At 34.1% G+C, this 15,634-nt stretch overlaps 1 protein-coding gene across 2 annotated transcripts in view; it reads right to left on the bottom strand.

The window, feature by feature from the left end:
• LOC125679324 (fibrillin-2-like) overlaps nucleotides 1–15,634 on the bottom strand; it is a 59,480-nt gene that overhangs the window by 15,166 nt on the left and 28,680 nt on the right. For both annotated transcript variants that reach the window (XM_056153679.1, XM_056153678.1), the window contains 9 exons: nucleotides 8,700–8,828; nucleotides 7,766–7,894; nucleotides 6,367–6,492; nucleotides 4,892–5,050; nucleotides 4,665–4,787; nucleotides 3,596–3,841; nucleotides 3,087–3,215; nucleotides 1,921–2,046; nucleotides 945–1,067 (listed from right to left, as the gene is read on the bottom strand). In XM_056153679.1, the coding sequence (XP_056009654.1) occupies nucleotides 945–1,067; nucleotides 1,921–2,046; nucleotides 3,087–3,215; nucleotides 3,596–3,841; nucleotides 4,665–4,787; nucleotides 4,892–5,050; nucleotides 6,367–6,492; nucleotides 7,766–7,894; nucleotides 8,700–8,828 (1,290 nt within the window). The remainder of the gene's footprint in view (nucleotides 1–944; nucleotides 1,068–1,920; nucleotides 2,047–3,086; nucleotides 3,216–3,595; nucleotides 3,842–4,664; nucleotides 4,788–4,891; nucleotides 5,051–6,366; nucleotides 6,493–7,765; nucleotides 7,895–8,699; nucleotides 8,829–15,634) is intronic.

Genomic DNA, 15,634 nt, shown 5'->3' on the forward strand with positions numbered 1-15,634 from the left:
TTAATTCAGGGTTGGCTGTTAGGAAATTTACGTCTTTTTGAGAATTTTTCACTCATGTTGAGATATCACCAGCTGTAGGTGTATAGACTTTTGTAAGTAGTACTTCCACATTTAGCATGAGAGTGCTTAAACAGTCATAGATATGGACACATATTCAGTCATAAATACTTCCGTAGACAGTCATAAATACTCACGAAGACAGTCACAGATACCAGCATAGACAGTCACAGACACTCACGTAGACAGTCACAGACACTCACGTAGACAGTCAGACACTCACATAGACAGTCACAGATACTCACATAGACAGTCACAGATACTCATGTAGACAGTCACAGACACTCACATAGACAGTCACAGATACTCACATAGACAGTCACAGACACTCACGTAGACAGTCACTGATACTCACGTAGACAGTCACAGACACTCACATAGACAGTCACAGATACTCACATAGACAGTCACAGACACTCACGTAGACAGTCACTGATACTCACGTAGACAGTCACAGATACTTACATAGACAGTCACTGATACTCACATAGACAGTCACAGACACTCACGTAGACAGTCACAGACACTCACATAGACAGTCACAGATACTCACGTAGACAGTCACAGACACTCATGTAGACAGTCACAGATACTCACGTAGACAGTCACAGACACTCACGTAGACAGTCACAGACACTCACGTAGACAGTCACAGACACTCACGTAGACAGTCACAGACACTCACGTAGACAGTCACAGACACTCACGTAGACAGTCACTGATACTCACGTAGACAGTCACTGATACTCACATAGACAGTCACAGATACTCACTCACATAGACAGTCACAGACACTCACATAGACAGTCACAGACACTCACATAGACAGTCACAGATACTCACGTAGACAGTCACTGATACTCACGTAGACAGTCACAGATACTCACGTAGACAGTCGTAGTAGCCCACTCCTGTGTAACCAGGATGACATGAACACATAAATCCACCCTTAAGGTTCTTACAACGGTGTTTACACAAATTCAGGTTTAGCATCTGGCATTCATCGATATCTGTAACATATTTTTAATGCATTGTTTTAACAAATAAATGTCTATTTTTTAGTATCAATTACTCTGTTATCGAAATTTTGTGGAGTTCATTCGTATACAGTCCCTAAAACGTTCTTCTTTCCCACTTGAACGGTGAGCAAACGGTGAACGCACGGTGAGCGAACGGTGAACGAACACAGAGCGAACGGTGAGCGAACGCAGAGCGAACGGTGAACGCAATTTGGTGAACGGTGAGCGAACGCAGAGTGAACGGTGAACAAACGTTGAGCGCACGCTGAACGCAAAATGATCTATTTACTCGGAATGTTTCGGATTTTTCCCTGAGATTTTACTTATTTCATAATCAAGTATTAAAATACATGCACATGTATATTTCATCAATTAATGAAAAATTAAATAATTAACCTGAATCGTGATACAGCATATTTTACAGTTCTGGATATATTCAATGTAATATATTTTTGTATAAGTACCGAGTATACATGTATATATTTCATGAAATTATAGCAAATTGTACATTAATACATGCAACAGTCATACACAAACAAAAGCAAATTCCGTATGTACATTGTGTATACCATTACATGTACAGATACATTTAATGCATGGGTATAATATATACACAATGAATGTGAAAAAGAAAACACTATAGTCTACATGTGTAGTGACATCCAGAATTAACAGGTGTTCATGTATGGCTTCAAACTTTATGCACGCTGAAGAACGGTGAATGCACGCTGAACGAACGGTGAGCGAACGGAAAAATGGTAAAGTAGAACGTTTCAGGGACTGTAACCAGTGAAGCTTCACCAGATTTTAAGAATGAAACACATTTCCTATATGAAAACGATACCTTCACATGTGTGTCCGTCTGAACTGATGGCGAACCCTGTCTGCGTGCATTCACAGCGGTACGAACCGAGGACGTTAATACAGAGATCCTCACAGTCATTCTCCCCTTCCATACACTCATTGATATCTAAAGGAAAACCATAGCCTTTATTGATATCTGAAAGTAAACTATAGCCCTCATTGATATGATGGAATATACCATAGAATTCTGATAATATAGCACTCAGTAATGTCTTATATTAAACTAAAGCATTCAGTAATGTCTGATATTAAACCATTAAGCATTCAGTAATGTCTTATATTAAACCATAGCACTCAGAAATGTCTAAAATTAAACTAAAGCATTCAGTAATGTCTCATATTAAACTAAAGCATTCAGTAATGTCTTATACTAAACTAAAGCATTCAGTAATGTCTCATTTTAAACTAAAGCATTCAGTAATGTCTCATATTAAACTAAAGCATTCAGTAATATTTGAATGAAAACAATAGCACTCTGTGATATTTGAGGGAATCCTTGATATCTAAAAGGACGTTGGGTGAACAAAGGCATCTGAGGAACAGAGGATTCACAGATCATATCAAATTATTAAAATCAGAGAATTCATGGATCTCTGTCAGAAATGCTTAATTTTAAGTTCTCTCCCTTTAAACTGATCTAGTGACTGAGAAAAATTAATGGTGTTAAAATTGTCAATTAATAAGTTGCTGTGAAGATTGCAAAAGAAGTTTACATATCCATGATAAAGGCTTTGAACTGTTTCTTTTTTCTATCATTATCTTTTTATGTATACATGTATATATACTTTCCATATACTAAGTTCACTAATATTGAATGCAAGTGAGAGCCATATCAAACTGGAGGGTGTGGTTGTATCATTCAGGGTGATAGTATTTTTTATCAAATGTTTCTCAACCAATCATATTCAACACATAGTGATAGATATGCTGATAATAATGAAAATTTACCCATGGGTTTTGACTTAATTTCCATTTCAGTTATCTCCCTTAAAATACTCTTTCAAGGAAGAGTTTGCTAGTGAAGCAAGATTATATCTTGAAAAAAATCATATGATAGGTAAGAGAGAGATAAAGTTAGAAAGAGATGGACAGACATGCAGACAGATAGAGAGAGAGAAGAGAATGAGAGAAGAATGAGACAGCTACCAGAACAAGAGGAATCGTCCCAGGACAGTTTGTAGCCGAGGTCGGTACACAGACATTGGTAAGAGCCTATGGTGTTCATACAGGTGTCCTCACACAGCGGAAGTCCCGGCTCAGAGCACTCATCGATGTCTGTACAAAATAACATTCTGACATAGCACACTGTATTCTTATATACCTATCTTATCGTCATTAAAATTAATCAGCTAGTGCAAAACTACAACTGAGGCTGAAACAAACATTACCGATTTGGTTAGGTGATCTGTCCACCAATTTGCGTAACAATGAAATGGTATCATTTTTTCAGAACCACTATATTTATTAATTATTTTGCACAATTTATTGCAATTACCATTATCCTTCTCATGTCAGTTATTAAACCCCAAAATATAAATATTATTAGTATACTAATGAAATTTATGTTTTACGGTTCATGATGAAATAGCCAAAGTAAAACCACTGTTCACAGAACCTAACACACATAATCCATCCCTAAATGACAATAACTTTACCAATACAGGATTTCCCATCATCCTGCAGGTTGTAGCCCAGGTAACACCCACATCTAGCAGCGCCCTCTAGGTTGATGCACTCGTGGGAACAATTGAAGTTGTTTGGCCAGCATTCATCGATATCCAGACATGTGTGGTTGTCATAATTCAGTTCGTATCCCGTTGAACACAAGCAGTGGTATGACCCCACAGTGTTCACACATGTTCCCTGACAACCTCCATCATAGATCTGACATTCATCTATGTCTGTAGAAAAATCAGTTTGTACGGAAATCACTACAGAGAAATCATTGTGATAGAATTTATACTGTAAAATTAATTGCTGTGATAGAATTAACATAGAAAAATCACTATAGAATAATCACTGTAGAAAAATCAAGTGCTGATTAATATCATATATCACTATAGAGAAATCACTCTAGAGAAATCACTAAGAATAATCACTGTGATATATTTAATACAGCGAAAACACTGTGATACGATCAATATAAAGAAATCAACAATCTGATTAAAATCAGATCTTTGATCCACTCCGTTATTGTTATGTCGCTACACAAAGTGAATAGCGACATAACAATAGCAAAGCGGATCAGATTGGAGAAATCAAGTGCTATAGAATAATATGTAAAAATCACCATAGAGAAAAACAGAGGTGATAGAGAGAAATCACAATGATAGAATTAATAGAGAAATCACAATGATAAAATTAATAGAGAAATCGTTGTGAATTACAGCAATTTTATTGAGAAAATCTAATACAGAGAAATTGCTGCAAACAAAGAAACTATAAAGAACAGATGCGACAGAGTTAACATAGAGAAATGTGACAAATTCATTATTGAAAAATCACTGGGATAGAATCAAGATAAAGGAATCAAAATCACATATATTTGCACTCTCCATTGTTTGAAAATATCTAGTGTTTTGGTTTTTGATACTGCATGGCAATATATAACACCATTCAATACCTTCACTGTTTGTGAAAAAAACACACCTGGAAAATGCTCTGTCCAAAGTCAACATCATTTTAAATCTTCGTTACAGAGAATGACATTTAATCATTACATACCACTGCAGCTTATGTTATCTTTCTCCAGGAAGTATCCCAGTGGGCATGTACACACAGCACTTCCTGGCAAATTCAGGCACCCCTCCGAGCAGTTCAATGCATTCTCTACGCATTCATTAATATCTTGTAAAACAAAATCATGACATAAAATAACAACACAGCAAATAGGATCATGCAACTCAGCAAATTCCAAAATTAAATCACGTCCATGGTTTTATTTGTCTTACCCAGACATTCTAAGCCATTTCCTGGGTCGCCTTGGTAACCATTGTCACAGTAACAATCTTTCACAGAAGACGCTGTTTGATTCTGTGATGCTGAAGAATTTGCTGGACAGTCTATACACCATTTTTTCTTCTCATCAATATACTGGTGTCCTTGGCAAACTGTGGAATCAATGATAAAGACAGTCAGTCAGTAAATACAACAAATTTAGTTATACATATGTAGATCCACAGATTTTCCTACATGATATACGTGAGAATGAGTTCTTCTGAACCTTTCTTTAATCTCCATTCTTTATCGGGAACATAAGGACAGATTTCCATTTCATATGGACACTACAGTAAAACACATTCCAGGCAAACCTCATTATACTGAATTACTGCTTACAATGAATAACAAAGTTGACAATCAAACTCATTTAACCTTACCTGTATACTTTAAACCTTCACCTGCACAGTTTGACTATTACCGCACAGTTTGACTATTACCGCACAGTTTGACTATTACCACACAGTTTGACTATTACCTGCACAGTTTGACTATTACCTGCACAGTTTGACTATTACCTGCACAGTTTGACCTTTACCTATATATATTGACCTTTATTTGTTTGGATTGATTTTACCTGTGCATTTAAACCTTTCCCTACACACCTTTACCTGTACATTTTGACCTTTACCTTTACCAGTACATTTTAACTGTTACCTGTACATTTTGAACTTACCTGTCTGGTTTGAATTTACCAATACACTTTAAACTTTTCCTGTATATTTTGAACTTTACCTGTGTTGCAGTTAAAGTGGTTTTATCACCGGTGGCCAGATAATTCAGTTAGTAGAACACGTGACTAGAGATTCAGGAGACCTGGGTTTGAACCATGATCTGGTCCATTGCACTTTTACCCTTAGTGAAAATCCTGGGTTGATTTCTTCAAGGCATTAAGACATCTAAGGGGGTTAATGTGGTCGTCAGACAGGTTTGATCACCAGTAGGCAGATAGCTCAGTTTGTGGAGCACCTGACTAGAGATTCTTCGAATCCCAGTCTATCCCATTGCATTTTCTCCCTCCTTATTACACCTGTACATGTTGACCTATACCTGTACACTCTAACATTTTTCCTATACACTTTGAACTTTACCTGTTTGGTTTGACTTTATCTGTGCACTTTGATCTTTTCCTGTATATTTGGACTATTATCTGTACATTTTGAACTTTACCTGTACACTTTAACATTTTTCCTATACACTTTGAACTTTACCTGTTTGGTTTGACTTTATCTGTGCACTTTGATCTTTTCCTGTATATTTGGACTGTTATCTGTACATTTTGAACTTTACCTGTACACTTTAACATTTTTCCTATACACTTTGAACTTTACCTGTTTGGTTTGACTTTATCTGTGCACTTTGATCTTTTCCTGTATATTTGGACTGTTACCTGTACATTTTGAACTTTACCTGTATATTTTGACTTTACCTGTACAGTTTTTTCCATTCTCGTGAACCACATATCCCTCATTTTCACAGTAGCAATAGTATGCCCCATAGGTGTTGCTACACAGGTTCTCACATCCACCATTGTCTGTTGTACACTCATCTATATCTAGGTAATTAAACACATACATGTGTATATTAAACATTTATATCTACCCTCAAATATAAGTTATATATTGATATCATGTACATGTGTTACTAAGCAATATTCATCATACTCCTGAAGAAGTACATAAATTAGTCGAGTATACTTAATCAATTTGTGATATTCTTATCATACAAGTTTTTGTATAGATTTTTCTATACTTTTTTCTGGATTATATATATTTATACATAAAATATAAAAACAATAGATATTGACATCTATACTAACATTTAAATATAGGTCAACAATACATGAGTATAAAAACATTTACAAACTTTAACAGTTAGGTACAGTCTGTTGGAATTCCCATAGACACAAATTGTGCTCCATTATCAACTGACCTGTTTTTGTATTCTTATGAGGCAAAATTTATTCAAAAACTTCTACATGAGAAGAAAAAATCTCTTCAACTTGACATTTAGATATACTGATGACATATTTTATCTATTAACAATACTCATTTTTATTCATATCTTGATATACCCTAATGAACTCAAAATAAAAGACACCACAAAGTATTCCATATCTGTTTCATATTTGGATATTTTATTGAACATAAATGTCAACAATAACTAACAACTTAACTTTAATAAGTTCAGCATCTCCATTAACTTTCCATATTTATGAAGCAATATTCCATTAATCATTACCTTGCATATCATGTTGATGTTTCTCAACTGATTCAATATGTGATAGAATTTTCTGCATATGATGAATTTTTAAATCGGAGCAGGCTAATGACAAAATATGTTGGTGTTATCGGAGTTTTAAAAGTAACAATTAATTTGGTGTGACCAGTCAACAGGGGATGTTTTAAACATCCCTGTTGACTGGTGAAGAGAATGAACAGTGATCAATCTCATAAATTCTATAAAGAATACAAAATTAAGAGAACAGTAAACATAGCCCCTGGAGATACCAGAGATGGGATCAGGTTTGATCACTGTTCATTCTCTTCACTTGTTTATTCTTATGTGTGTTCTTGGTGCTCAGCCCTGGATAATTATCCACCAATATACACTCTGTGCCTTGCTGATTTAGCCGGTAACCAGCCCATGATAACCTACCTATACACTAGCTAGCTAAGATCCCTGCTGATTTAGCTGGTAGCCAGCCCAGGATAACCTACCTATACACTAAGCTCCCTGCTGATTTAGCTGGTACCCAGCCCAGGATAACCTACCTATACACTAAGCTCCCTGCTGATTTAGCTGGTACCCAGCCCAGGATAACTTACCTATACACTCAGTTCCCTGCTGATCTAGCTGGTACCCAACCCAGGAACACTTGCAGTGGAATGAACCGACAGTATTTACACACAAATCCTGACAACCGCCATTGTTTCCATCCAGGCACTCATTCAGATCTAGTCAATAAGAGCACAAAAACTAAATGAAATCTATACTGTAACCATATAATGTATACTCATTTGAGCAACAATCTCATTTCAGCATTATTCATGCTTCAATATTAAGACTTTAAAACAGGAGCATATAAGCTAGCTGTCAACTATGACATAAAAGCTTTTTATTTCTGATCCATGATTAAAATGATGGAATGTGTCAAAAAATGAAGAAAAACAAATATGAGAATGAAAAAAGTGACCTCCAATCAAATTGTGTGAAAATTATGAAAATTTCTCCACATTAATCTATTATTTACTTCCATACAATTCTCATTTCTATATCAACAAAGAATTACAACAAAAGATCGCAGGATACACATGTATATCTTCCGTTGATACTACTGGTATACATAGAAGTATCTTGTTTTCGAGATAAAACGTATATATATGTGTAACTCGATCATTCAAAAAATTGGTTCAAATTAAAGCACAGGACCACTGGACTGTGTACACCCCCACCCCTGTCTGTATTTCCCCTGAACAAAATGAATGTTGGCAATTTATACTTCTAAAGATGTGATTTTCCTCTCTTCATAATCCAAATTTCAAATACTGTAGTTAAACTTGTGCAATATCTTATCCAGTATCATATTTTTTTTTAATTTGACTTATAAAGATTTTAATATGATAAATGTACTAGATATCAATTGATAAAGCCCAGGGAGGAAAAGTGACGGCCCCTCTCTAACTTTTTTGATAAATATCCCGGCCTTTTCATCAACTTGTTATATAAGTGGCGACTGCATGACCTTGACCTTATGCTGACCTGTGCAATGGATGCCATCCTTGTGCTGCTGGTAACCACGGTGACAGACACACTGGTACACCCCGCTCCAGTTGATACAGTCTCCATTTTTACAGATCTGGGGTCCGTATTCCTCACACTCGTTCACATCTACAAGTACAGTATGAATTCTTTATCTACAAGTACAGTATGAATTCTTTATCTACAAGTACAGTATGAATTCTTTATCTACAAGTATAGTTTGAATTCTTTAGACCTGTGGGTCTATTCACAAGATATCTTACAACTAAGATCAAAATTTACAAACACTGTAATATTTTCTTATTTTTCATTTCTTGTAGATTTTCTAAATTAATATTTAAAGTACATCCATCATGGTTTATAAAACTTGCATACATATTTATGACCTTGTGATCGGTATTTGATAACCAGACACAATTTTTTTTTCTTCATATTAGATATTTTGTGCATAAGGACACAGATGGTTTCTGTTCATATCCAGTTTCCTGTGACTAAATTCTTTCCCAATAGATCTGAATACATAAGGAATGTCTTGTACACTAAATCAGAGAGAGAGAGAGAGAGCAGCAATTGAGCAAATTCTACACAGAGAGAACAAAACAATGTGACTGACAATTAAGTAAGTTTTACAAAGAGAAGAGAAATGAAAACAATTTGGATCAACAATTAAGTAAATTTCACACAAAGAGAAGACTATTGGATCAACAAATTCTACAAAGGGAGAAGACTATTCTACAGAGAGAGGAGAAAATAATCAGATTGACAACAAAGTAAATTACACAGGCATGTCTATCATAGCATGGATTGAATCAAAATGTACCAAACAATAAAAATATCCCTAAAGTACACATAATAATATACATGTGGAGGCAGAGAGGGTTAAGGGTGGAAGAAGGGGTGGGAGAAGGGGCAGTAGAAAGAGGGAGGATTTTAAGGGGCAGGAAAAAGGAGGGAAGGGAATGGGGGTAAGAAAGGAAGGGGGCAAGAGGAGGGTTGTTGAGAGCTAGGAGAAAGGAGGAGGGAAGGGAGAAAAGGGAAGAGAGAGAGGAGACAATGCCCCCTTATAACGAGCGACATAATGACAAGACTGCAAATCGCAGTCATTGAAGATTACAAACCAAATTATAAATATGCATAAACACATCGCATTCATTCAGTAAATTCAGGAAACTTTGGTCTGCAACCCAGAAATGGCCTGTGTATTTCCAGGAAACAAATTTGAATTCCATCTACAAATAATCCATTTTCCTGGCGAGCTGTTTCCAGATCAGGAAAATTTGTCATCAGAATTCCAGATCCTTGCACAGGGTTGCAACATATTGTAGGAAGTCAGATGAGACTCAGACACAAAGTGATTCACACTGGTTGTTTCACAATCACAAATTCCCTGAGAAAACACAAGCCTTGGTTTCACAGATGGAAATATGTCCTTATAGAGATGTAATCAGACCCCTAGACATGCAGAAGGAACTACATTAAATAAATTAGAAGAGATTTCATTCCTTGTTCGCGTAAGCTGTCTTCTCTATCTAAATGTATAATTAATATGTGCATGCCATGTCAGATTCCAATTCTTTTCAGGAGGAATAACATAGAAATTTGATGTGGATGAAAAGTGGAGAATACATGTATATATATATATATATATATATATATATATATATATATATATATATATACACACACAATAATTTGAAATTGAAAATTTTGTGGCAAATATGGGTTTTTAGCAATAGGAAAACATTTACACATAGTTTTACAAAATTCTTTCACATTTTTTTTTTTGTTTTTTTTTTGATACCAGTACTTTCAAATCTAGTCAAAAAGTGTGCGAGTTTTAGTAGAAAGTAATCTTTAAAAAAAAAATGAAAATCCCCGATGAGCCCACAATGTACAGATCAGCAGTCAGCATGTTAACTGGCTACAAGAGCTACCAAGCTAGGCAATCACATTTTAAAGGAATATACATAATTATATTGCTGATATTTATAGTTTCAGTCAAGTTTTAAGAGGAAGTCGGCCATTATAACGATGTAGTATAGCTCCTTAATCTGTTACGATTTTACTACGATTCACGTCACACATTATGTTATATATATTACATCAAGTCTCTTGAATAAATTTCAAGTACCCAGAATGAATTGAACTAAAATTCTTAATTTTATAAGATAACCGAGATCTTGGACACGTGAAATGATTAATCACTAATATTAGTAGGATTTTGTTGTGTTTAAGCAGGCTTTTCTATCATTTGATCAAAACAATGTTATTATAATTGAACATCAATACATGAAATGCACCAATAAAAAGACATGTCTGAAGGATTTCAATTTTCAGATGTTTATCCATTGAATTTCAAGTAAAGATTTTTGAATAATGCAATAATAAAGGTGTTTTCATTTAAAGATTTTGTGGTAAATATGAGTTTTTAGCAATATTAAAACATTTACAAGTAGTTTTACACAATGCTACAGTGAAACTTTTGGGGGTTGGGGGGGATATCCTATGTTATTAAGATTACCTTACAGAATCCGAAAGGAACTGAGTAAGCTTAAGTCTCAGAGCTGCATATTAAAGTGCTACCACGCATTCGTCCCACACAGGTGGTGCTAGTGTGGAGATTAGTGCATTCAGAACTCCTCGAGCATGTGATATACCCGAGGAGTTCTGAATGGAAAATAATATTAAAAGCCAAAAACATAAAATTGATTTTTTTTAGAATTAACCACACAAAAGATTATGTCCAATGCAATTTCACACAATACATATCTAATATCAACCATCACTAGGATTACATGATGCCAAAAGTGACACAAATTCTCAATTTTGAAACAACAGTAATTAATTTCTTCAGACCTTGAATTTCTTCTTTCAGAGACACAACACACCTTTCTACAAGTACAATTTTTCTACAGTTGTTGATGTACACTGGAGAGAGACATTTTATAACTCAAATATGAAGTTTAATGGTCAAAGCACATGCCCAAAGTAATCTGAAAGGATAGCCATTTTATGAACGAACCTTGAAAATGGCTTAAGAAACTGTAGCACCTCTTATCATGTTTCTAAAATGAGTTAGTTTGGTCAACAAAAACAATAATGCATCGATATCCCTGCATGATTTAAGCACCATATTACAATGTGTGTTACCTGTACAGCACCATATTACATTGTGTGTTACATGTACAGTACTATATTACATTGTATGTTACCTGTACAGTACTATATTACATTGTGTTACCTGTACAGTACTATATTACATTGTGTGTTACCTGTACAGTACTATATTACATTGTGTGTTACCTGTACAGTACTATATTACATTGTGTTACCTGTACAGTACTATATTACATTGTGTTACCTCTACAGTACTATATTACATTGTGTTACCTGTACAGTAATATTACATTGTGTGTTACCTGTACAGTACTATATTACATTGTGTGTCACCTGTACAGTACTATATTACATTGTGTGTTACCTGTACAGTACTATATTACATTGTGTTACCTGTACAGTACTATATTACATTGTGTTACCTGTACAGTACTATATTACATTGTGTTACCTGTACAGTACTATATTACATTGTGTTACCTGTACAGTACTATATTACATTGTGTTACCTGTACAGTACTATATTACATTGTGTGTTACCTATACAGTACTATATTACATTGTGTTACCTATACAGTACTATATTACATTGTGTTACCTCTACAGTACTATATTACATTGTGTTACCTGTACAGTAATACTACATTGTGTGTTACCTGTACAGTGCTATATTACATTGTGTGTTACCTGTACAGTATTATATCACAATATGTGTTACCTGTACAGTGCTATATTACATTGTGTGTTACCTGTACAGTACTATATTACATTGCGTTTTACATGTACAGTACTATATCACAATGTGTGTTACCTGTACAGTGCTATATTACATTGTGTGTTACCTCTACAGTACTATATTACATTGTGTGTTACCTGTACAGTGCTATATTACATTGTGTTACCTGTACAGTACTATATCACAATGTGTTACCTGTACAGTATTATATTACATTGTGTTACCTGTACAGTACTATATTACATTGTGTTACCTGTACAGTACTATATTACATTGTGTTACCTGTACAGTACTATATTACATTGTGTTACCTGTACAGTACTATATTACATTGTGTGTTACCTATACAGTACTATATTACATTGTGTTACCTATACAGTACTATATTACATTGTGTTACCTCTACAGTACTATATTACATTGTGTTACCTGTACAGTAATACTACATTGTGTGTTACCTGTACAGTGCTATATTACATTGTGTGTTACCTGTACAGTATTATATCACAATATGTGTTACCTGTACAGTGCTATATTACATTGTGTGTTACCTGTACAGTACTATATTACATTGCGTTTTACATGTACAGTACTATATCACAATGTGTGTTACCTGTACAGTGCTATATTACATTGTGTGTTACCTCTACAGTACTATATTACATTGTGTGTTACCTGTACAGTGCTATATTACATTGTGTTACCTGTACAGTACTATATCACAATGTGTTACCTGTACAGTATTATATTACATTGTGTTACCTGTACAGTACTATATTACATTGTGTTACCTGTACAGTACTATATCACAATCTGTGTTACCTGTACAGTACTATATTACATTGTATGTTACCTGTACAGTACTATATTACATTGTGTTTTACATGTACAGTACTATATCACAATCTGTGTTACCTGAACAGTACTATATCACAATGTGTGTTACCTGTACAGTATTATATTACATTGTATGTTACCTGTACAGTACTATATTACATTGTGTGTCACCTGTACAGTACTATATTACATTGTGTATTACCTGTACAGTATTATATCACAATGTGTGTTACCTGTACAGTACTATATTACATTGTATGTTACCTGTACAGTACTATATTACATTGTGTGTTACCTCTACAGTACTATATTACATTGTGTATTACCTGTATAGTACTATATTACATTGTGTTACCTGTACAGTATTATATCACAATGTGTGTTACCTGTACAGTACTATATTACATTGTATGTTACCTGTACAGTACTATATTACATTGTGTTTTACATGTACAGTACTATATCACAATCTGTGTTACCTGAACAGTACTATATCACAATGTGTGTTACCTGTACAGTATTATATTACATTGTATGTTACCTGTACAGTACTATATTACATTGTGTGTCACCTGTACAGTACTATATTACATTGTATGTTACCTCTACAGTACTATATTACATTGTGTGTTACATGTACAGTACTATATTACATTGTGTGTTACCTGTACAGTACTATATTACATTGTATGTTACCTGTACAGTACTATATTACATTGTGTTACCTGTACAGTACTATATTACATTGTGTTTTACATGTACAGTACTATATCACAATCTGTGTTACCTGAACAGTACTATATCACAATGTGTGTTACCTGTACAGTATTATATTACATTGTATGTTACCTGTACAGTACTATATTACATTGTGTGTCACCTGTACAGTACTATATTACATTGTGTGTCACCTGTACAGTACTATATTACATTGTGTTACCTCTACAGTACTATATTACATTCTGTGTTACCTGTACAGTACTATATTACATTGTGTGTTACCTGTACAGTACTATATTACATTGTGTTACCTGTACAGTACTATATCACAATCTGTGTTACCTGTACAGTACTATATTACATTGTATGTTACCTGTACAGTACTATATTACATTGTGTTACCTGTACAGTAATACTACATTGTGTGTTACCTCTACAGTACTATATTACATTGTGTATTACCTGTACAGTACTATATTACATTGTATGTTACCTATACAGTACTATATTACATTGTGTGTTACCTCTACAGTACTATATTACATTGTGTTACCTGTACAGTATTATATCACAATGTGTGTTACCTGTACAATACTATATTACATTGTGTGTTACCTGTACAGTACTATATTACATTGTGTGTCACCTGTACAGTACTATATTACATTGTGTGTTACCTCTACAGTACTATATTACATTGTGTTACCTGTACAGTATTATATCACAATGTGTGTTACCTGTACAGTACTATATTACATTGTATGTTACCTGTACAGTACTATATTACATTGTGTGTTACCTCTACAGTACTATATTACATTGTGTATTACCTGTATAGTACTATATTACATTGTGTTACCTGTACAGTATTATATCACAATGTGTGTTACCTGTACAGTACTATATTACATTGTATGTTACCTGTACAGTACTATATTACATTGTGTTTTACTTGTACAGTACTATATCACAATGTGTGTTACCTGTACAGTACTATATTACATTGTATGTTACCTGTACAGTATTATATTACATTGTATGTTACCTGTACAGTATTATATTACATTGTATGTTACCTGTACAGTACTATATTACATTGTATGTTACCTGTACAGTACATTATATTACATTGTGTTACCTGTACAGTACTATATCACAATATGTGTTACCTGTATAGTACTCTATTACATTGTGCTACCTGTACAGTATTATATCACAATGTGTGTTACTTGTACAACACTATATTACATTGTGTTACCTGTACAGTACTATATCACATTGTGTTACCTGTACAGTATTATATCACAATGTGTGTTACCTATACAGTATTACATTACATTGTGTTACCTGTACAGTACTATATTACATTGTGTGTTACCTATACAGTACTATATTACATTGTGTTACCTGTACAGTACTATATTACATTGTGTTACCTGTACAGTATTATATCACAATGTGTGTTACCTGTACAGTACTATATTACATTGTATGTTACCTGTACAGTATTATATTACATTGTATG

The sequence above is a fragment of the Ostrea edulis genome, chromosome 2, assembly GCF_947568905.1.
Source record: "Ostrea edulis chromosome 2, xbOstEdul1.1, whole genome shotgun sequence".
Lineage (NCBI taxonomy): Eukaryota > Metazoa > Mollusca > Bivalvia > Ostreida > Ostreidae > Ostrea > Ostrea edulis.